This window comes from Ciconia boyciana, chromosome 30 (assembly GCF_034638445.1).
Source record: "Ciconia boyciana chromosome 30, ASM3463844v1, whole genome shotgun sequence".
NCBI lineage: Eukaryota > Metazoa > Chordata > Aves > Ciconiiformes > Ciconiidae > Ciconia > Ciconia boyciana.
Genome location: NC_132963.1, coordinates 67,233 through 88,011, shown reverse-complemented (window position 1 = coordinate 88,011; position 20,779 = coordinate 67,233). Strand labels below are relative to the sequence as shown.

Sequence of the window (20,779 nt, the reverse complement as noted above, 5' to 3'; positions counted from 1 at the left end):
GACCCTCGCTGACAGGCAGGACCCTTGCTGACAGGCAGAGCAGGGGCACGTCAGAGAGGAGTTTTGGGCGAGGAGCTGCAAAGAGCATCCCTTTCCCTGAGCTGAGGGCAAGCAGCAAGCGCGATGGAAGGCTGCTGCACTGTGGCCGTCAGCTTGGAGCTGAGCAGCTTGTTCCCCACGCTCCTGCAACTCTCCACCAAGGGTAAGGGTTTGGGGAGCTCCTTCCTGAGGGGTCGCAGCGGAGCTATCCACTGTCAAAAGCTGCAGCTGCTGGGCTGTGGGGGTGGCTGGACAGGGCTGGGGGCTGCTGCGAGAGCCTGACCAAGGCTCCCACCGGGCTCGGGGGACAATGTGGCAACCAGGACTCCTGGGTCATGGTGCTGGGGCTGCCCTGAGCCCCAAGGCTCCCATGGCAATGGCTCAGTCCCCTTGCGAGGGGGGCCATGCAGGGCCAGCTTTCCCTGAGAGCTGGTACCTCGTGGCGTTCTGGCTCTGGGATGAAAAGGGGTCCTGCGTCCCCGGGGCTGAGGTGACCTTCAGCTCCCACAGGGCTCTCACGAGCCAGCTGGAAATGTCTCTGCTGTAAATCAGCCCTTTACCTTGGACTAGTCTCCTTTGGGAGAACCTCTGTTCCTTCCCACGGGATCCTCTTGTGCCACTGGGTTCATGCCCTGGGCTCTGGGGTGCCAATCCCTTTCTGGGGGTTAGATGGCCACAGGCCTGGTCCTGAGCCCTTCCCACATCCCCATTTCTGCTCCAGCCCTGCCCTGGGAGCAGAGTAAGGCTGGCTGGCTGAAACTGGGGCACAGCCCAGCTCCGCAGCCATGGCAGTGTTTGTCTGGGCTGTTTGTGGACACCTGCATCTGTCACCCCCTGGGCGAGGAGCTTGGCGAGGGGCTGTGAGCTGGCTGGCCCGCAGCCTGACACCTCTTTCCCTTGCTTTCCAGAGGTTGTGGCTATCTGGGATGCTGTGTCTGCATACATCCTGGGACACCTGAAGCTGGGCAAGGTGGGCTGGCATCTCGGCCCTCCTTTGCCCTGGAGAGAGAGCCTGGACCCTGGGGAGCAATCCCTCCCTCAGCATCATGGCAGCACGCCAGGATAACCCTGTGTGCCCAGAGCTGCTTCTTGGTCAACCAGGAGAGAAAGCAAGTCCAGATGTAGTCTGAGAAAGCATTTGGCGCCTGATAGGGCTTCACCCTTCCCTATGGTCAGAGTGGAGAGACCAAGCAGAGAGCCTGGGCATTAGGCTGGGTCCGTGCCAAGGATAATCCCTGGGAACCAGTCCCATAGGTATTCCTTGTGCTGGAAATGCCTGGGATCTTCTCTATCCACAGGATGTTAGCTAATATTTTGAGGAGGGGAAGAAAACAAATGCAGAACAGGGGCCTTTTCCAAAGCTTTCACTTTTCCCATCTCTAAAATACCCACTCATCAGCCTTTTTGTCTTTTTCCTGGGCAGGGTGTCGTGGTCACAGGACTCGGGACCTTCGCTATGGTCCAAGAGCGATTCCTCGGTAAAGAAGAGGCGCATGTGGTTCGAAGACCCGTCTTCCGGCTGGACATTGATGTGTTATGTGTGCAGGAGCTCGCGTTCCCCACAGTGGTTATCCCTGGTGAGAAGGCAGCGGCCACCCTCCGCTTTCCTCCTCCGTGTCTGGGGCTGGGGTGCATGCTCGCTGCTCTTTGGAAAGGGCTGGGAGAAGTAGGGAATTGCCTCCAAAGGTCAGGGGAAGGCTTGAGCTCCTCTAAAACAAACCACTCCCCAAGAGCTGTTTTTATAAACCACCTTTTTGATGGCTTTTTGTTATGAATGTTCCATGGAAATTTGGCCTGCTGTGGCACTGACGATGTTCCTCCTCCTTGCAGACGATGTCAAGATCAAGCCACTGAACTACAAGTGGCTATCACAAGTCACCTCCTTCCCGTGGCACGTGGTAGAGGATTGTGTGCAAGAGACCATACTCTTGTACTCCTTCCAGCTGAGGAACAGGCAGCGCCTCGCCTTCGCCTTCAAGGACATTGGCGTTTTGTCCTGCAAAGACGATGTCCTGTGCATGCGGTTTTATTACGACTGCGTCACAGGGCTGGAGAGCAAGGCCAGCCGGATTGCACTGCTGCACACTGTGAGTTGCTGAGGTTTTGAGGGCTGCTTCAATGTCTTTGGGAAGCCTATTGAAGGGGGAGCAACCCAATCACCATTGGCCAGCCTGGACGTGGCAGGCCAGCCAAACGCCTTTCCCTATGCTCACCCCCACTGACTCCTCCATTACAAAGAAAGTTTCTTCTGAGTTTCTGGGTCCTTGCCCTAAAAAAAGCCCGGCAGTGTTATTGCGCAGTCTCAGTGTTTGCTGTGCAGCTTCTCCAGAGCAGAGCAAGGGCTAATGTTCATGAAAGGAGGATTTGGAAGAGGGCTTTGGAGAAGTGCCTTTCCTTTGGAGCAGGAGACAGCTCTGCTTCCTTTGGGAGCCAAGAGAAGACTGCCTTGGAAACCTTCTAACAGCTCTGGGTCACTTTGCAGAGGCTGTGGATGCCAGCTGCAGCTGTCTGCGGTGGAGCGACCACCGCTCGGGGGATGCAGGCTGCTCCTGCCGAGGCGTTCCCGAGGTGAGTGCGTTTCCTCTGCGGCCCTTGACCGACCGAGCGGGCGGCTTTCCAGTTCCTGCTCAGCAGTGCACGTTGTCGGGGCTCGACACTCGGCATCGAGTCAGGGATCCATCCTGAAGTGACTGGTTTCTGGTTAACTAATGCCGAGTTGGGAATACGCATGAATTCTCCTGGAGTGACTGGGCATCGTGATTGTGTTTCTCACGCCCAGCCTGCCGTCATTCCCATCAGAAAGAACCGAGTGCACACGGAGAGGACTTCAAGCTCCATTTTCTGGTGTTGGGGGGAGATTGCCAGTAAACCCTGTGCATGGCCATAAAGGAAAAGGGATGCCATGCCTTGCACGACAGTCAGGAGGGTTAGTGCGGGGAAGCAGCAGAGGGTAGGGGGTCACCCTTCTTCAAGCCTGTGTCATCATTTGCTCTCCAGGTTTCGGTTCATTGTGTTCAGCAGAGCGGTGGCCGAGGCTTTCTCCACCTGGCACAAGAAGGCTGCAGAAAGTCACAAGATCAGAAGACGTACGGGAACGGGTCCCTGCTGTCCAGGTGGGGCCCTGCCCCACGCTGGGTGACCACAGCCCCACTAAAACGCACTCCCCACGGGGCTGCTCTGAAGAGCTTCCTCCTTTCCCAGGTGCACAGGGGCTTCCTGACAAGCTGCTGCAGAGGCGGGCAAAGTTTTCCCTCCCCATGCTGCCAAGCCAGGGGCCAGGCACGAGGCAGCAAGGCACGCGGAAGAAGTCTTCTGCCAGGTGAGACCCTTGTGGGAAGGGAAGAAAGGGATCCTTGCACCCATGTAGGAGAGACATCCCCTTTGGACAGTCCGGCTGTAGGGACTCGGGAAGGTCCCTGCCACATGCCCCACGGTTTTTACGAGCTTGTTTCCCCCATTGCAGGCCCCGTAGTGGGGAAGGCAGAGGATGTTGAGTGCACCCCACAGCACTTTGCTTGCCCTTACAACAGACCTGAGGGGCCCTCCTCTCCCATGCATCTGATGGGGCTCAGGAAAGGCTCCCCTGTGCCATGGGAAACGGCCCCACCTGCCCCGCTTCTTCTGCCAGCCTGGGGAGCTTTGATACCAGACAAAAATGGGAGACCAACCTGCCCCGTGCTCATGCCGACTCCTCCTGGTGTCTCTTTGCAGTGTGCTCCCGCCATGTCCAGGCAGCTCCCCCAGGATGAAGGAGGCAGGCAGGCAGGAGCCAGCTCCTCCAGCCAGGTCCACTGCTGCACTCCCGTCCTCTGAAGGCTGCAGGAGAGCGTTGCAGGTACGTGCGCTGCCTTGCTGCAACTACCGTGCTGTTTGAGACTCAGCAAAAGCCTCTTTGTGCAGAGAGCCATCCTGAAAGGGGCAGAGTGCTGCCGACCGATCGCCTGAGGCAAGGGGCAGCAATGAAGGTCAGAACCGAAGCAAGCCCCTCCAGGAGCTGAGACTAATCCTGCCTGCGGCTGTGTTTCCATCCCCTCCAGGAGGTCTGGCAGCTGTCTGCAGAGTGGGAGCAAGTGAAGCCCAAGTGGCAAGAGCGGCTGGAGCAAGCAAAGGCAGAATGGGCAGTGTGGGAAGCCTGGTCTGCAGGGGAGGACCGACAGCCGCCCCAGGTACGGGCAGTGATTGACACCGCCGAGAACAGCAGCGACCCTCTCTGTCGGGGCACCGGGGGCGGCAGGTCTCCAGGGGGTGGGAGCGGGACTGACACCCAGCTGCAGGGCAGGGGTTTGCCTGCTCATCCCTGTCAGGGAGAGACTGGCAGCAGGATCTGAGGGGCAAAAGCAGCCATCAGCCGTGACGACGGGCATGCGGTGCTGAGTCTCCCGGCTCCCAGGTCCTGCTGCAGGCTCCTTTCAAGAGGTCCTCTGGGAATCAGCACCTCTGTTTCATCTGGTTTGCTGAGATCATCTCCTCCTTGGCAGGCATTCGGGCCTGGAGGCACTAGGACTCCCCACCCTCCAGCCCAGCCCAGGAGAAAGGAGGTCAACAAGAGGTGGAGGAAGGCTGAACACCCTCTCCCAGCAGAGGAGATGGCAGCAGCAGCCCAGCTGGACAGACTCCAGCCTCAGTAAGTGTGCACCAGCTCTGGCCACAGCCTGGGCCAGTTGAGCAGCCGTGACCCTGCAGAGATGTCCAGGACCCCTGTCCCTGCATCCTGGGCTTGCATAGGACGCCCTCTGATGTCTGCCAACACGGGCATGACCTGGGTTACCCCCACAGCCAAGGCCCAAAACTCACCACAGGGTGGAAGTGTGGGTACACGGGGGACTGGGTGGGTGCAGGGGCTGGATGAGGGGAGTGGCAGAAGGGGTCTCTGGCAGAGGCTGAGGGATGATGTTTCCTTGTTGTTGCAGCCACCTTTCCCCACGAGCGGTCCAGGTCCTCAGAAGGCTGGAGCCGCATCAAGCACGGAGGGAAATATACAGGAACGTCGCTGAGAACAAGAGGCGGCATCAAGAGCAGCAGAGGCAGCTCCCCTGGTAACTATCTCCAAAAAGGGATGGTGCTTCCCCCGGCTGCAAGGCCCATCCCTCCACTGAGGGCAGCCCTGGGGGAAAGAGGGCATTGCTCTGACAGCCCTCGCGAGACAGAAGCAGGTTCTGGAGGCTGCCTTTGGGCTGGACCTCCCTGACACCCAAGGGGACTGCCTGGGCACCCAGAATTGGCTTTCCATGAGGGATGTGCAAGTCCTGGCTGAAGACAGAGGGATCCTCTGATGGCTGGCTCTCCCCTTTCCAAACCAGAGAGCTTGTCCTGCCCTTGCAGAGCCCTGGGCCAAGACACCTTGCCCCGAGGGGGGACACCTGTAGGGGACACTCAAGGTCTTGGCCCAGCCTGACTCAGCCCCAGGCTGATCAGCTGCACCTGGGACCTTCTCATGGCCTTGGCCCTCAGGGGCCTCTCCCACTTCACAGACATGTTGAGGCTTCATCTCAAGCAGATCCCATCACAGGTGGCCTGAGCTACGCCTGCAGGATTTCTCTGCCTTCTCCCTGTCCATATGATCACACGCTTCTCTTTCTTCCTCCCTAGCACTAGATGCTGGTACCGCAGCAGAGGGGAAGGTGGCGGGAGCGACGGCTGTGGCAGTGGCTGTTAGCAAAGGGGCTGGGAGGCTTCTCAGCTGCCGTGATCCCCCTATAAATACAAAATAAAGAGCTCTGGGGCTGTTCCCAGCTGGACTGGCCTGGGGATGGATGTGTCTAAAGGGATTATGCACACAGCATGTGTGATCCCAGCACTGCTCATAGGTGCAGGAGGGAAAAAATTCCACACATAGCCCACAGCTTGAAAACGTGCAGCCCCACTCCTGCACATCCAAGATAGGTTTGGAAGAATCCCATGGGATATGGCCTTGGGGAGAAGAGGGGTCCTGGAGAGCTACTTGATATTCACGGACCACCTCCTCCAAGCTCGAGAAAGGTCCCTCCTGCCAAGGAGGAAATCAAGCCACGGCAGCAGGAGGCCAGCATGGCTGAGTGAGGAGCTCCTCACTGAGCTCAGGCATGGAAAGGAAGGTACAAGAGGTGGGGACAGAGGGAGGTGACCCAGGAGAAGTCGAGAGCTGCTGTCTGATGGTGAGGGATAGGGCTAGGAAAGCCAAGGCTGACCTGCAGTTGATCTGGGAAGGGACATGAAGGGACAGAGGCAAGATTTCTACATGAACATCAACAGATGAAAAGGCAGGCAGACATGGGCCTGTGGCATGCTGGGAGCGTAGTCTTTCACCCAGCAGCATACTCTGAACTGCAGTCCCTCACCCCACAGCATCCTGGGAGCTGAGGTGCCTCCCCTGCCTGCAGGCTCCTCTGGTGCAATGAGGTGGCTGAGTTTATCCTCTGGCCAGGAGATCCGTGCAGCACAGCTCAGCACAGCTCAGCACAGCCTGGTGCCCATTCAGGTTGATGGTGATGTGGGTCGGTGACCTCTGGGTGTTCAAAGGTCTTCGGGTCAGGGTCACGTCACTCTCCGACCTCACCGTCATCACTGTTGTTTGTGTCACCCACATCCTTGTCTGCCTGCTGCCCAGAACAGACCCGCTAAGGCAGCTCAGCAAAGTGGTCGTCTTCTTCTTCTTCTACACCATCACGCCCTTGGACAACCCCCTTTTGTCTACAGCCTGAGGCACAGGGAGGTTAGGGAGGCCCTGGGGAAAGGGCAGCCATGGTCAGCACTCAGCGTTCTCTGTCTTATTAGATCCCAGTGAGGAAATGGTCCTTCTGGGAAGTGCCGAGGGTAAAGCGTGGGAAGGCACGTTCCCTGCAGCAGATATCCCTCAAGGAGACTTCAGCACCAGGAGGTCTGTGATTCAGCCCGTGCTGAGGTCAATGCTAAGCCTGGCCACATGCAGTTTGCCTCCATGGTCTGTCCAGTGCCGTTGGAGAAGGTTCCTTGGCTGGCATATCACCCTGGGGAGAGGAACCATCCCTCAAGCCCAGCTCCTGCTTAGTGCCTGCCTCTGCCTCCTATTGCAGCACCCGGCGTGACCCTTGGAGGAGCTCTGTCTGTCGGTGGTGGGGACATCTGTCCATGAGAGTGCATCAGCAGAGGGTCCCCTTCCATCCCATGGTGGTCTGGGAAGCAGAGTCTCCAGAGGCAGGGCTTGACTTAGTCTTGCCTGCAGATCTTGAGCTCAAACATCTCTCCAGACTCTCTGTGCCAGTATCATCCCTCTCTCCGTGTCTGCCCTTGTGATGCAGCTAAGGATGTCATTCTCCAGCCTGATGAGCCAAAAAGGGCAACCCCAACTCTCCTCCCTCCTCTGGCCAGGCCCAGCCTTGGGAACCAGTTGGTGGCAAGAAGCAGCTGTAACAGGAGGGCAGAAGTTTAGGCAAGAGGTGGTGGGGAGGCACGGCCCTAGTTCTGGCTGGGGTCTGAGGCAGCATTCCCAGAACAAGTCATGGCCATCCCTCCCCACACCCTTCCCTCCCTCCATCCCGTGAAGAGCCAGGCAGCCCCAGCTCAGCTGGGCTCCTCTGGCTCCAGCTGTGCTCTGCCCCTCGCCCTTCTGCCCAGAGAGCATTGCTGATGCAAAGTCAGGTGCAGGCACAAGAGGAGAGGCAGAGGCCATTTCAGATGCTGATACCACTGAAGATGCAGAGGCCGATGCAGACACTCCCAGCATGACAAATGCCACTGCAGATGCAGATCCCTTTGCAGCTGCAGATAGCATTGCAGCTGCAGATGCCATTGCAGATATCCTTGACAATGCCTTTTCAGACACAGCCACAGACAGCAATACCATGAGGAAGATACCCATTCCATTGCAGGTGCAATGGCAGATACAAGGGCAGCTACAGCCAGAAAACACCTACCATCAGAGATACAAGTACAGTCCCAGGCACCATTACACATACCATTGCAGGTGCAGTCATAGATACAGACAGAATTACACATGCAATTACAGCCACAGGAAGAGCCACAGACACGAGTACCCATTCCATTACACCTACAGATCAGATACAGACACCAATCTCATTCCTGAGAGGGGAACCCATTACAGAGAGAGGTGCCATTACACGTACAGGTAGTGATAGACATACCATTGAAGGTCCAGGGAGTCTCTGCATCTGAACTGGGTGTCTGTAATGGCTTCAGCATCTTCAAGAGCAACTCGAAAGGCAACTGCAGCTGAAACTGTACTTCCATCTGCAAGGCCATCTCCAGTGGCATCGATGCCCATATCCCGAAAAGAATCTTCAACGGCATCTCCATCTGCAATGGTGTCTGCAAAGGTACCTGCCTCTGCAACGGCATCGTCATCTGCAGTGGTGTCTGACATGGCATCTGCATCTCCAGTGGTGCTGTAATGGTTTCTGCATCTGCAGTGGCACCTGCAATGGCACCTGCATCTTCAATAGCATCTCCACCCACAACGTCACCTGCAATTGTCTTTGCATCTGCAATGGCATCTGCACCTGCAATGGCATCTGCACTGGAGAGCTGCAGATGACAGTACAGAGGCACAGCTAGCATTCCAGATGCAGATGCCTTGCAGATGCCGTTGCAGATTCAAACACTGTTGCAGGCACCATTTCAGATGAACAAACCACTGCTGATAACCCTGCAGGTGCCGTTGGCAAAGCAAATAACGCTGCAGAGGCAGGTACCGCTGCACTTGAAGAAACCATTGCAGATGGCACTGCAGACACAGATACCATTGCAGGTGCAGAGGCCATTGGAGATGCTGATCCCACTGCAGCTCTCGATAGCATTACACATACCGATACAGACACCAACACCCTTGCAGATGCCACTGCCGGTACTGTTACAGATCCCAGTGCCAGTACACAGAAGGCGATAGCATTACAGACAGTCACACAGGTACTGAGACCCTTAGTGGTACAGATACCATCACAGATACCCTTGCGGTTACTATTTCAGCTAGAGAGGGAATTACATGTGCGCCTACAGAAACCGTTGCAAGTACATGTGCAGATACAGATACCATCAGCAATGCAGATACAGTTACAGGTACAGTTATGGGTACAGATACAGATACCATTAGAGACACAGGTACTGGCACCATCAAATACACTGGTACCAGTATCATCACAGAGACCAGTATCATTACAGGCACGGACTCGCATTGAATTGCCGATACAAGTGCAGCTACAGGCACAAAACAGATACAATTCCAGATGCAGGTACAATTGCACGTACAATTCAGGATACAAGTACAGTCACAGGTGCAAGTGCACTTTCAATGACACCAAAAGCAGCAGATACAGCAAGTGACACCATTACCGACTGAGGTCCCGTGACAGACAGAGGAACCATTAGACACCATTGCACCGCAAGTGGTCATTGCAGATGCTACTGATGATGCAGATAGCATTGCTGATGCCATAGCAGATGCCGATCGCATTGCTGAGGTAGATGCCATCTCAGATGCAGACACCATGGCAGATGGCGTTGTCGATGCACATACCATTGTAAAAACCATTGCGCAGACCTTTGCAGAAGCACATACCATTCCTGATAACGTTGCAGATGCAGACACCAAAGCCAATACCGTTGGAGATGCAGTCACATTTCTGATGCGGATACTGCTGCAGCTGCAGATACCACTGTAGAAACCCCTGCAGAGAGCATTGCTGATGCAAAGTCAGGTGCGGGTACAAGAGGAGAGGCAGAGGCCACTGCAGATGCAGGTATCACTGAAGATGCAGGGGCCCCTGCAGGCACTCTTAGCATTGCAAATGGCACTGCAGATGCAGATCCCTTTGCAGACACAAATACTATTCCAGATGGCACTGCAGAAGGAGTTAGCATTGCACACACCATTGCAGATAATTTGGCAGTGCAGATACAGTTACAGGTCCCGATGCCATTAGACACACAGATATTGGCACCATCAGAAATACAGGTACTGGTGCCATCACACAGATTGATAGAATTACAGACACGAGTTCACACTGAGTTGCCAATAGAGTTGCAGATAGAGGCACAAAATAAATACAATTCCAGAGACAGACACAACTGCACAATTAGGGGATTGTGCCACAGACAAAAGCCCAGCCATCCCTGAGAAGCAATCGCTGCCCCCTGGCCAACTCCCCCCAGCTTATATACTGAGCATGATGGCATATGGTATGGAATAGCCCTTTGGCCTCTGTGGCTGTGCCCCCTCTCAGCTTCTTGTGCACCTGGCAGAGCACGGGAAGCTGAGAAGTCCTTGACCAGTGTAAACATTACTTAGCAACAACTAAAACACCAGTGTGTTACCAATATTATTCTCATCCTAAATCCAAACCACAGCACTATACCAGTTACTAGAAAGAAAATTAATGCTATCCCAGCTGAAACCAGGACAGCTATGATGAAGAAAGTTAACTCTATCCCATCCAAAACCAGTACACATGCTCAGCACTGTCACCAACTCCACCCTCAATGAGGTCCCCATCTCTGTGCTTGGTGCCACCCCGTCACATGCTTGTAATGTCCCCAAACCCCAAGATTTTCCAGGTCCCCACCCCCTTGCTCCATACATCCTAGTCCCCCCTCTTAGTGCTGTCCACATCCCCATGCAGGTGGCCCCGTTCCTGTTCCTGTGCTCGCCACTTTAGGCGTGCCTGCGATTGACAAGGTCCCTGTCAACACATGCAAGGCCACCTTTCACAGAATCCCAGAATGGTGGAGGTTGGAGGGCAGCCAGGTGTGGGGTGCATCTGGATAGAGGGTTTGTTCCTGGGTTTGGGCAATGGTAGCAGGTCTAAGGGTTATTTCCAGTTTCGGGGTGCCATTGGGTGGAAAGCTGTTGACAGCAGCATCTGCTCCAGTGGAAACAAGCCCTGTCCCTGCAGCAGTGCCAGCAGTGCATCTCATAAAGTGCTGGGCACCAGCGTGGTCACGCTGCGCTCTCTGGCTGCTTGTTTCAGCACCTCAGGTACCTGGCTGCCCACCCTTGAGAAGAGCTGGGGTGCCATCCTCAGACGTTTGTAACTTGCCCTGCTCGAGGTAATCGTCTCTCACGGTTAGAGTACTTTGGGATAGTACACACCGTGCTGTCTGCTCTGCCTTGGGAGTAAATTACGTGTTTCTGCTTGTAGTTTAATTGCCTTATTCCTTCTTTTGAATCTCTGATGCAGATCACTCAGGGCCATTGATGGAGAATGACTTTTGCATCGTGCCTGCTGTTTTGCTTGGCAGGGCTGCAGGAGGGGAGCCGGGCAGCGCTGCTCCACTGCTGGCTGCTGGGGTAGCCGTGGAGGACAGAGGCTTTAAGAAATCCCTTCCCAAGTCCCACTGAAGCTCAAGAGGTTTTCTGCCAGTGGAGTTGCTGTGGCACTAAACATCACTTGGCAAGGGCTCTGACTTGTCCTGGGTTCCCCTTCATTTCTGCTCTGTAGAAGACGGTTGGCAAGCATTGAATTTGCGCAGCCTCTGCTCCTGTTGAATTGTCTTGTTGCTTTTTGTCACAAAGCGCTTTGTCAGACAACTGCCTAGTGAACGAGGCTTCCAGTAATGGTTTGCTGTCTGGCTAGTCAGAAAAAGGACAGGGATGGCAGTTAACATGTTCAAGCTGGATGGAAGCAGCAACTTGCATTTATTATTTATGTCTTGGCACACGTCAGACCAGCTCTGACAGCATCCTCTTCATTCTAGTGATACTGGGTACGATCACGGATCTTTAGTCTTGTGCTAGCTTTTCACCTGGAAACACTTCTGTGTATTCTGCCTGCATCTGCTTTTGTCCCTATAAAACCAACAGCTGGTCTCTGGGTCTTTTGCTTTGTAGTCAACGATGTTATTTTGTAGTTTAGTTCATCTGCATTTCTCTCTTTCTCTCTCACTCCCTCTCTGTCTTGGATAGCTGAATTATCTAATAAGCTGTTAAAGAGAAGATTAACCAGGTGCATATTCCTGTACTGAAGAGTACAATGTAGGAGAGAAAGGCAGAAGTGTCTGATCAGGACACGTGTGAAAATGCAATGTGATTGGCAGTTTTGGCCGTGTTTGGCAGTGGTGGTTGCTGTCGCCCTGTTCTAGCTCAGTGCTTCTAGCTCAAACTCAGTGCAAAGGTGGCCTGTGAGTTTCTTGCTTGGTTCTGCCCCTGCCTTTGGTTGGTGTGGGGTCTGTGTGGTTGGCTGGAGTGTGGCTTCATGCCTTCCCTGCTAGGCCCATTCGTCTGCTTTGGGAAGATTTAGAGCTGTTGGACAGGTGAGAGTGAGAGCAGGGAAGGCATCTGGCTTTGGGCTCTCGCGTGAGTTCGTTAGTGCAAGGACAGTGACTACTTTTTGCCTTATGCCTGTTGTTCAGTCCAGGTACAGCAGCCTCCAAGAAAGGGAGAAGCCTCAGGGCAGCATCCTCCCCAGCAAGTTTGGTTCTAGGCGTCTGTCTGTCTGATGTCCGCTGAGGAACTGGTGCCTGCGAAGAATGATGTCGGGAGGTGCTGGGACTGCTTTCCCGAGGAAGAGCTACAGGCTGAGCCCTGGGCAAGAGAAGTCCAAGCTCCCAGGGAGAGGCCTGCACAGGCTGTGCACAAGCAGGACCGTTGTGGATCGGGGTGGGCGCCCCTTGCCTCACTTGAGATCCACTGCCTTCCAGGTGCTGATGAAACCTCCTGACAGGCGGTTGTAGCCAGGTGGGTGTCGGTCTCTTTTCCCAAGATAGTAGGAAAGATTTCTTCACTGACAGGGTTCTTAAGGACTGGAACAGGCTGCCCAGGGAAGTGGTTGAGTCACCATTCCTGGAGGTGTTTAAAGGACGTGCAGATGTGGCACTTAGGGACACGGCTTCGTAATGCACTGTTCGCTTTACGGTTGGACTCGATGAGCGTAGAGGTCTTTTCCAACCTCAATGATTCCATGATTCTATAATATCTGAACTGTTGGCAGTACAGAATTAGACAAGTGGACAAGCAAAAAGTGAGGAAATGTGGCTAAGCTGATGAGCTGCAAGAACATTACTGTGAAAAAATACTTTTATCTTAGGAAAGTTTTAACATTTTCTTCCAGATCATCCTCTTTGCTCACCTGTTCCTCAGACAGTCCCACACTGTCCAGCACAGCTGAAGGACACCCCTTCGTTCCTGCATTTCCCATTGATTCCCATGGCCTGATCACCCTGTGCAAAAGCAACTCGGGATTTCCCATGTAGCACAGGTACAGAGGAAATGGAGAAGAGGCAAGGGTGCATTAGGAGGCATTTTGACTGAGACTCTCCACACTGGTAAAAACCTCCCTGAATGGGTGCTGGATTCAGAGCGGTGTCAGCGAGGGGAGAATGGGGCCCTTCTTTCTGAAGCAGAAGTAACTGGATTTGGCTGTGAGAATCTGCTCTTCCCTTAGCAATCCCATAAAGTAAAACTTCCTCCTCTCAGCCAACACACACGGCCCATTCATGCTGCTTCCTCCAACGCCGCAGATGCATGGGCAAAAGAGAAGAAGGGAGAAGGAAAATCCTCTAGCAACATTTTACTCTTGGGAACTAGTCCTAGCTCCAAGCCTTGTTTCTTTCCTAAATGGCTATGAGCACCAGGACAGACTCCTGAGGCCGCAGTTTCTGTGGCTACCTTTCCCATGGATTTTTCTTGTGTTTTCCCAAGAAACTGCTGTGGCAGATTTCAGACCAGGTGCCAATCCAAATACTCATAATCAGAAAAGTTTAGCATCTCCTTCAACTTCAGCAGATTTTTTTTTTTCATGTACATATATTTTTGACCTTTTTCTAAACATTGTTCTCCTTTTTTTCTTGCAGACTCAGATACTTGCCAAGTGCTAAAGACAACATAAATCTAAGGAACTCCGAACTTCCAGGAGCTAACAAGATACCAAACAGCATTTGACACCTGCTAATACCCAGCTGCCGGCACCAAGGAGTACTCACTGAATATCTTTATTGTCTTCACATTCATATTATGATGTGAGCCCAACAGTATAAGAACATAAGGCTGCTAAATTAAATGCAAAAATCACATCAGTTTTCCCTTGCTGCATGTTTCTGCCGTGCCGACCTCATGAAGGTCTAGCCCTGCAAGCTGGACATCTCCAGCTCCCCCATCAGCCGTATGGTGCAACAGCACATATGACAGGCACCAGGGGCCTGTATGATGTCACAGTGCGTCTCCATGACGAGCCAAGGTCTCTCCCCAGGGCCGCCCAGCAGCTGACACCACAACCTCTCCTGCCCGATAGCTGCCTGCCCTCACCCTCGCCACGCTCTGCGACCGAGAGCTGCCGCAGCCGACAAGCTCACCCACAGCCAGTGTGATGGCCAAGGCTGAGAAAGGTGAAGCATTGCTGCTCCTCCCGGGGAGGCTTCACAGAGGGCCTCTGTCAGGGAAGGCCCTCAGCAACTCTCCTGCTCTCGCCGTAGGCTTTGTAGCCACCTCCACCATGGACGGAGCCTGGGTGGGCACCTGGAGACCTCATCGCCCACGCGGCCCCATCATGGCCCAGTTCACCAGCCCGGGACCCAAGTACTCAATCCCCGGGACAACAGGTAAAACCACCATCGCAAGGCGGGGGCGGCACATCCACTGCCTCCAGGGGACGAGCAGCCACAGCTCCATTCCCCTTTGCTCCAAGCCTCCATGCTCTCAGCTGCAGCAAGGACACAAGGCCTGCCAGAGGAAGGCTCAGGCTGCTCCTGGGAAAGCCCCAGGAAAGAGCTGCCTGACTCTGCTGAGCACAGAGGTGGCCTTAGCAGGGCCTTAACCCCTGAGTGCACAGCAGCAAGCTTGCTTTGTGTCTTCGCTACAAACTTGGTGCTCCCACCTCACCCTTTTCTTCTTCTCCTCTTCTTCTTCTCCTCATCTTTGTCTTCTCCTCCTTCTCTTCCCCTCTTCTTCTCCTTCTTCGTCTTCTCCTCTCAGACTTCATCTTCTCTTCCTATTCTTCTTCTTCTCCTCCTTGGTAATAGCAGTAAAGTTTCCATTTCTTTCCCATCGGGGCTCCGGGAAAGCAAAACATCACAGAGGCGATCTTTCCATTTGCTTTCAGTTAGCTTAGCAACTGTGTTGGCGTTTCATACTTCATAACAATAGCATTCTGGTGATCTTCTGATTAATTGCACAGTGCCTACATTGTTCTTGCTGCAAGTCATTGTACCATTGTATTGGCCTGCTGGTATCAGTCTTGGAGGAAAAAATCACATGGGAAGGAATTTCTTGAGGCCGGCAACTCCAACTACTCCACTTAAAACTAGCTTTAAATATTCAGTTGCAGGCAGGTGTCCTTTTCTTCATAGGCTTTTCTTCCTAGGTTACCTGGCTCACAATCCCACCAAAACCAAAGCCCCTGCCTACACTTTTCGAGGGGCCAAGCCTCCTGTCACAGACAGCTGCTCTCCGGGTCCTCGGTACTACGTCCCGCCCTCCATCACCAGGAATGGGAAGTACGTGGCTCCAGCACAGCACATCTGCGGACTTCCCAAGATTAAGACCGAGATCACTCCTGGACCAAGTGAGTACCATTTCTCCAGCCCTTCTTTCAGGCAACACAAGCACACCTTACTTTTGCCCTGTGCTACTGGGGTACAAAACCATCAGCTCATGCCCTGAAGGAGCTTCAGAGGTTTCCAGACACAAAGCAAACAAGGCTGAGCCCCTCCTCCTGACCTTTCCTCTTTGGCTTGAGCAAAAGAGCCCAGCTTCATTGCTTTTCTCCGCTTCTCCTCTGCCTTAGGTGACTACTCCACCGACAAGGCCAACAAACACCTCTACAAATGCGCGCCGGCGCAGTCCATGGCCTTCCGGCACAAGGCGGTTAAAACTGACCAAACTCCAGGTAAGGGAATGTGGGGAAATACACACACTTGCAGCCTGCGTGTCCTCCAGGGAAAATCTGCTGCCCAGCTTTTTCAACAGGCCTAGGGAAAAGCCTCCGCAGCAGGGCGCAACGGTCTCTTGACAAGCTTGCTTGATGCCCCAGAGCACCAACTTCTCTCATCCCACAGAAGAACGGGCAACTCAGGCTTGGAGCTGCCAACACACCCTACATGCGACAGAAGAAAGAGGCAGTAGGAGGAGGGACAAGACATCCTTCCTGCTCCTCGCAGCAGGCTGCTTCTCTCCCACCCAGCTGCTGCCCCTCTCCCCACAGGACTCACGCGCTCTCTTCCCATTCCCCTTCCAGGTCCTGCCACCTACACCCTGCCTAGGCTGGTGGGACCCAACACAGCCTACACCCACGCCAGCCCGTGCTACTCCCTGAAAGGGAAGAGCAAGCACAGGGGCTTTGCTGAAGACCTCTCCAAGGTGAGCTACGCATCTCTGCTCTCTTGCGGCAGCAGCTGAAGCTCAGCTGCTCTCCTCAGGGCAGAAGGGCTCCCACACCTTCTGCAGCCTCTCTTAACGCACACTGCCCTGCACCAGCAGCAAAACCCAGGAAGCCACAGGTCCCCTGGCTCTCTTGCTGTTAACAGCATACCAACACCTGCTGTGCCTCACTGTCCAACACTAACAGTTTTGGTGGGGCAGAGCTCATCAGCACCAATGGGAATCTCCCTCCTCCTCCTCTGGGAAATCTGCCTCTCTGCAGGGGAACAGGAGGTGCCCTTGTTCCAATCGCTCCATGCCCCTCACACCACTCCTCTGGCCAGCCAGCTCAACTAGCGCAGCCCGCGTGGACACGCGGCAAGCATCAACACCTGCCTTTTGTACCCAACCACCTCCTTGCCTCTCTTACAGACGCCAGGTCCTGCTGCATTCCCCAAGGTGGAACTGGACGTCTACAAAAAAAGGCCTCCCATGTACACGATGGGAACCAAAAGTAGACTTGGAGGTGACAAAACAGTGAAGCCGGGGCCGGCAGACTACTGCCTGGGAAAGGTAAGGCAGCCTGCCCGCCTCTCCTCCTCTGCTTTGCAACAACCAGCCCTTAAGCATCTCCCCCTTCTGACGGGGCTTCTGACAACTCCAGACCACCTGACTGGAGTGACAAAATGCAGGACGCAGGCCTGCTCCCTTGCCTTGGCCCAAAGCCCAGCAGAGGGAGGCCAAAGAACATCTCTTTGCCTCTCCACTAGCTCAGCCATTCAATGCTGATACGTGCTCACACATCACAAGCTCCTCAGGAGGACACTCCGCTGCAGACGGGACAAGCAGACCCAAGAGGGGACTTTTCTCATGCACTGGGGTCAGCTGGGAGGGCAGGGGCATCTAGCAACATGTGGCTGGAGCTAGAAGGCCTCTGGACTTGGAGCAAGTTCCAGTGCCAGCTCAGCTCCAGCCATGACCTTGCCCTGCCAGGTGGAGTGGCCATGTCACTCCATTTTGCGTCAAACACAAGATCTTTGCTGTTGAGTGGCCTTCTGAAAACACTTGAGGGATGCATTTTACCCACCCCAAACTCTTTCTCTCCTGTCTTTATATTCCTCCCCAAAAAGGGGAGAAATGCCAATCACTACCAGCAGCAGACCATTAGAAATGTCCTGCTCACGCAGGAGGTTTCCAACAAGCGTGCCACTGGGACAGGGGGAGTTAGGTAAAACTGCCCAGACATGCCTGCAGCAATGCACAACAAAGGGCAAATGCACATACAGCAACTTGTTATGCCAGACAGCCTTCATTGAAGACAACTCTTCTTGAGAACAAGGCACCATGGTCACCCTTTTTTCCTCACTTTTCCCCTTCCAGGTGACACTGATCAAGCCCCAGGCACCTGCTCCCACTTTTGGACTCCGACATTCCCTCTACACAGCTCCTCTAATAGCTCTGATATGATCCTAATAAAACAACACACCCCCAAAGATCTGGTCTGTCCACCTTCAGCTGCAGGGAGAGGAGGTGTGCGTGAGGGAGTACAAGCGTCTCTCTCCATTTCATGTTTATGCCTCAGCCAAAACACTGCAGGATGAGGACGAGGGGAGAGCACTGATATCCTTAGTGTCATCAAGGCAGAGAGCTCTGACAGCATGCTTTCACACGACTGGAGCTAAACACTGCCCCGTGAAAGCAGTCCAGCCCTTCCCTACGCGTTCTCACCCCATGGCCGAGCATCCCGCAGGCACAGGCTTTACTGAAGTCTCAGGAGACAACATGCACAGCCTTTCCCTCATCCACTGAGCGGGTCATCTTGTCAGAGAAGGAGATCAGGTTAGTCAAGTAGGACCTGCCTTTCATAAACCCATGCTGACTGGGCCCGATCACCTGGTTGTCCTGTACGTGATGCGTGATGGTGCTCAAGATGATGTGCTCCATAACCTTCCCCAGCACTGAGGTCACACTGACAGGCCTGTAGTTCCCCAGATCCTCCTTCCGGCCCTTCTTGTAGATGGGCGTCACATCTGCTAACCTCCAGTCAACGGGGACCTCCCTGGTTAGCCAGGACTGCTGGTAAATGATTGAGAGTGGCTTGGTGAGCACTTCCACCAGCTCCCTCAGTACCTTGGGTGGGTCCCATCCGGCCCCATAGACTTGTGTGTGTGTAAGTGGTGTAGCAGGTCGCTAACCATTTCCCCTTGGATTATGCGGGCTTCATTCTGCTCCACATCCCTGTCTTGCAGCTCAGGGGGCTGCGTATGGCAAGAACAACTGGTCTTACTATTAAAGACTGAGGCAAAGAAGGCATTGAGTACCTGGAGAGATAGAAATACAATGACGGGCACAGGTATGATTCCAGAGGTGGACACAATTACACACAGAGATACAGGCAGAGAAAGAACTACAGATACCAAAACACATACAGACACAGTTGCCCATACAGGTACAGTGGGAGTTAGATACCATTCCACCTACAGGTACCATTGCACCTACAGATTCCACTACAGATACCAATAAACACAGATAAGGTGCTACTGAAGATACCACTCCAGATGCAGATACCACTGCAGCTGCCTTTGCAGGCGCAGATGCCACTCCAGATGCAAGCACCACTGAAATGGCACTGCAGAAGCAAATACCACGGCAGGCATCATTGCAGATATCTTTGCAGACGCACACTCCATTCCTCATAACACTGCAGATGCAGAAACCAATGCCAAGAGCATTGCCGATGCAGGTGCCTTTCCAGAGTGAGATACCCTGGCAGATGCAGACACCATTACGGATGCCTAAACAGCTGCGGATACCTGTGAAGAAGCCAATTCAACGGAAGATACAGACACCATTGCAGAGGCCACTCCAGGTGCAAACAGCAACAGAGAGAGCATTGCAGGTGACAGACTGTTGCAGATGGAGATACCACGGGAGATGCAGATGCCATTGCAGATACCACTAGAGATGCCCGTGCAGTTGCAGGCACCCTTGCAGATGCAGATGTCATTGCAGATGCAGATGCCATTGCAGACGCACATACCATTGCAGATACCACTTGTCCTGGTTTCAGCTGAGACAGGTTAATTTTCTTTATAGTGGCTGGTATGGGGCTATGTTTTGGATTTGTGCTGAAAACAGTGTTGATAATACAGAGATGTTTTAGCTGTTGCTGCACTAGGCAAGGACTTTTCAGCTTCCCATGCTCTGCCAGGTGCACAAGAAGCTAGGAGGGGGCACAGCCAGGACAGTAGATCCAAACTGCCCAAAGGGCTATTCCATACCATGTGACGTCATGCTCAGTATATAAAGCTGGGGAAGGAGGAGGAAGGGGGGGACGTTCGGAGTGATGGCGTTTGTCTTTCCAAGTAACCGCTACGCATGATGGAGCCCTGCTTTCCTGGAGATGGCTGAACACCTGCCTGCCCATGGGAAGGAGTGAATGAGTTCCTTGTTTTGCTTTGCTTGCGTGCGCAGCTTTTGCTTTCCCTATTAAACTGTCTTTATCTCAACCCACGAGTTTTCTCCCTTTTACTCTTCTGATTCTCTCCCCCATCCCACCGGGGGGGAGTGAGCAAGCGGCTGGGTGGTGCTTAGTTGCTGGCTGGGGTTAAACCACGACAGTTAAGTACAAAATCAATAGTCATAGTTGTCAGTAACGAGCCAAGCAATCAAGAATCAAACCCACCAAAGCAATACCGGGGCTAAAAATATTCGGCATACCTGACTTTGAAGTGTTACACAAAGTAAAATGCTATCCAAAATCCAGCTTCCAGAAAACAGCTTTATATTTCAGTAATTCTGTTAAAAAATTCATATCAAAAAAGGTTGTTCCTAGAGAAATCAAAGTAGCGATTTCTCTTGAAAATGTTATTTTAATAAAGCCTGAAATAACACTGCTTTAATCCACTGAATGAGTAATATTCCAAAAAGTGTTTTTCACAGCACAGCAGGTAATTTCCAAGATCGATGCTTTTGCTTTAGCATAGAACCAGAACCGAGTTCATTCACAAGGGCATTCTACAACACTCCCCACCCTGTACACAGCACTACGGTGTCTCAAATGCAGAATGGCATTAAAGCTCAGGTTTGTACTACAAATGAATTGTAAAAGCCCAGCAAAGCCAGTCCATTTTGTTCTTTTGTGGTAGCGAGCCCAGACGTTACCAGAAGGTGACTAGCTCTGGGCACTCACCGTGCAGGGAAATGAAAATTGTTTCCTGCAGAGAAGGGAAAAACCCTGACGGGCAAAACGGGGCAGAGCGGGGCCTGTGCCCCGGTCCCCGTTCCCGGTGCCCCCCCGAAACGGGGTTGATGATCCCCGGGAGAGGGGAATACAGGAGAGCAGGCGGAGGGAGAGACTTTCCCGCTGACAGGAAAGCCGTGGGCCGGAGAGCGGGCAGGCGAAAAGCTGCGGAGCCCGCAGTAAACAAAGGGCATAAACGCCCCTTCAGCCGGGGGGGGGGGCGTCCGGCAGCCGCCGCC

General features: G+C 53.7%; 1 protein-coding gene and 1 long non-coding RNA gene across 2 annotated transcripts; both read left to right on the top strand.

Annotated features, from left to right (window-relative positions):
• Nucleotides 1-3,838: 3,838 nt before the first annotated feature.
• On the top strand, nucleotides 3,839-4,652 carry LOC140645040 (uncharacterized). Its single transcript, XR_012039932.1, has 3 exons — nucleotides 3,839-3,874; nucleotides 4,077-4,205; nucleotides 4,518-4,652. It is a non-coding gene; the product is annotated as an uncharacterized lncRNA (long non-coding RNA).
• Nucleotides 4,653-14,435: 9,783 nt separating this feature from the next.
• LOC140645038 (ciliary microtubule associated protein 1A-like) lies at nucleotides 14,436-17,764 on the top strand. The gene is made up of 6 exons (XM_072848266.1): nucleotides 14,436-14,541; nucleotides 15,303-15,503; nucleotides 15,726-15,827; nucleotides 16,176-16,297; nucleotides 16,730-16,870; nucleotides 17,678-17,764. The coding sequence occupies exons 1-6, from the start codon at nucleotides 14,436-14,438 to the stop codon at nucleotides 17,762-17,764; spliced, it is 759 nt and encodes a 252-aa protein (XP_072704367.1).
• Nucleotides 17,765-20,779: the final 3,015 nt, after the last annotated feature.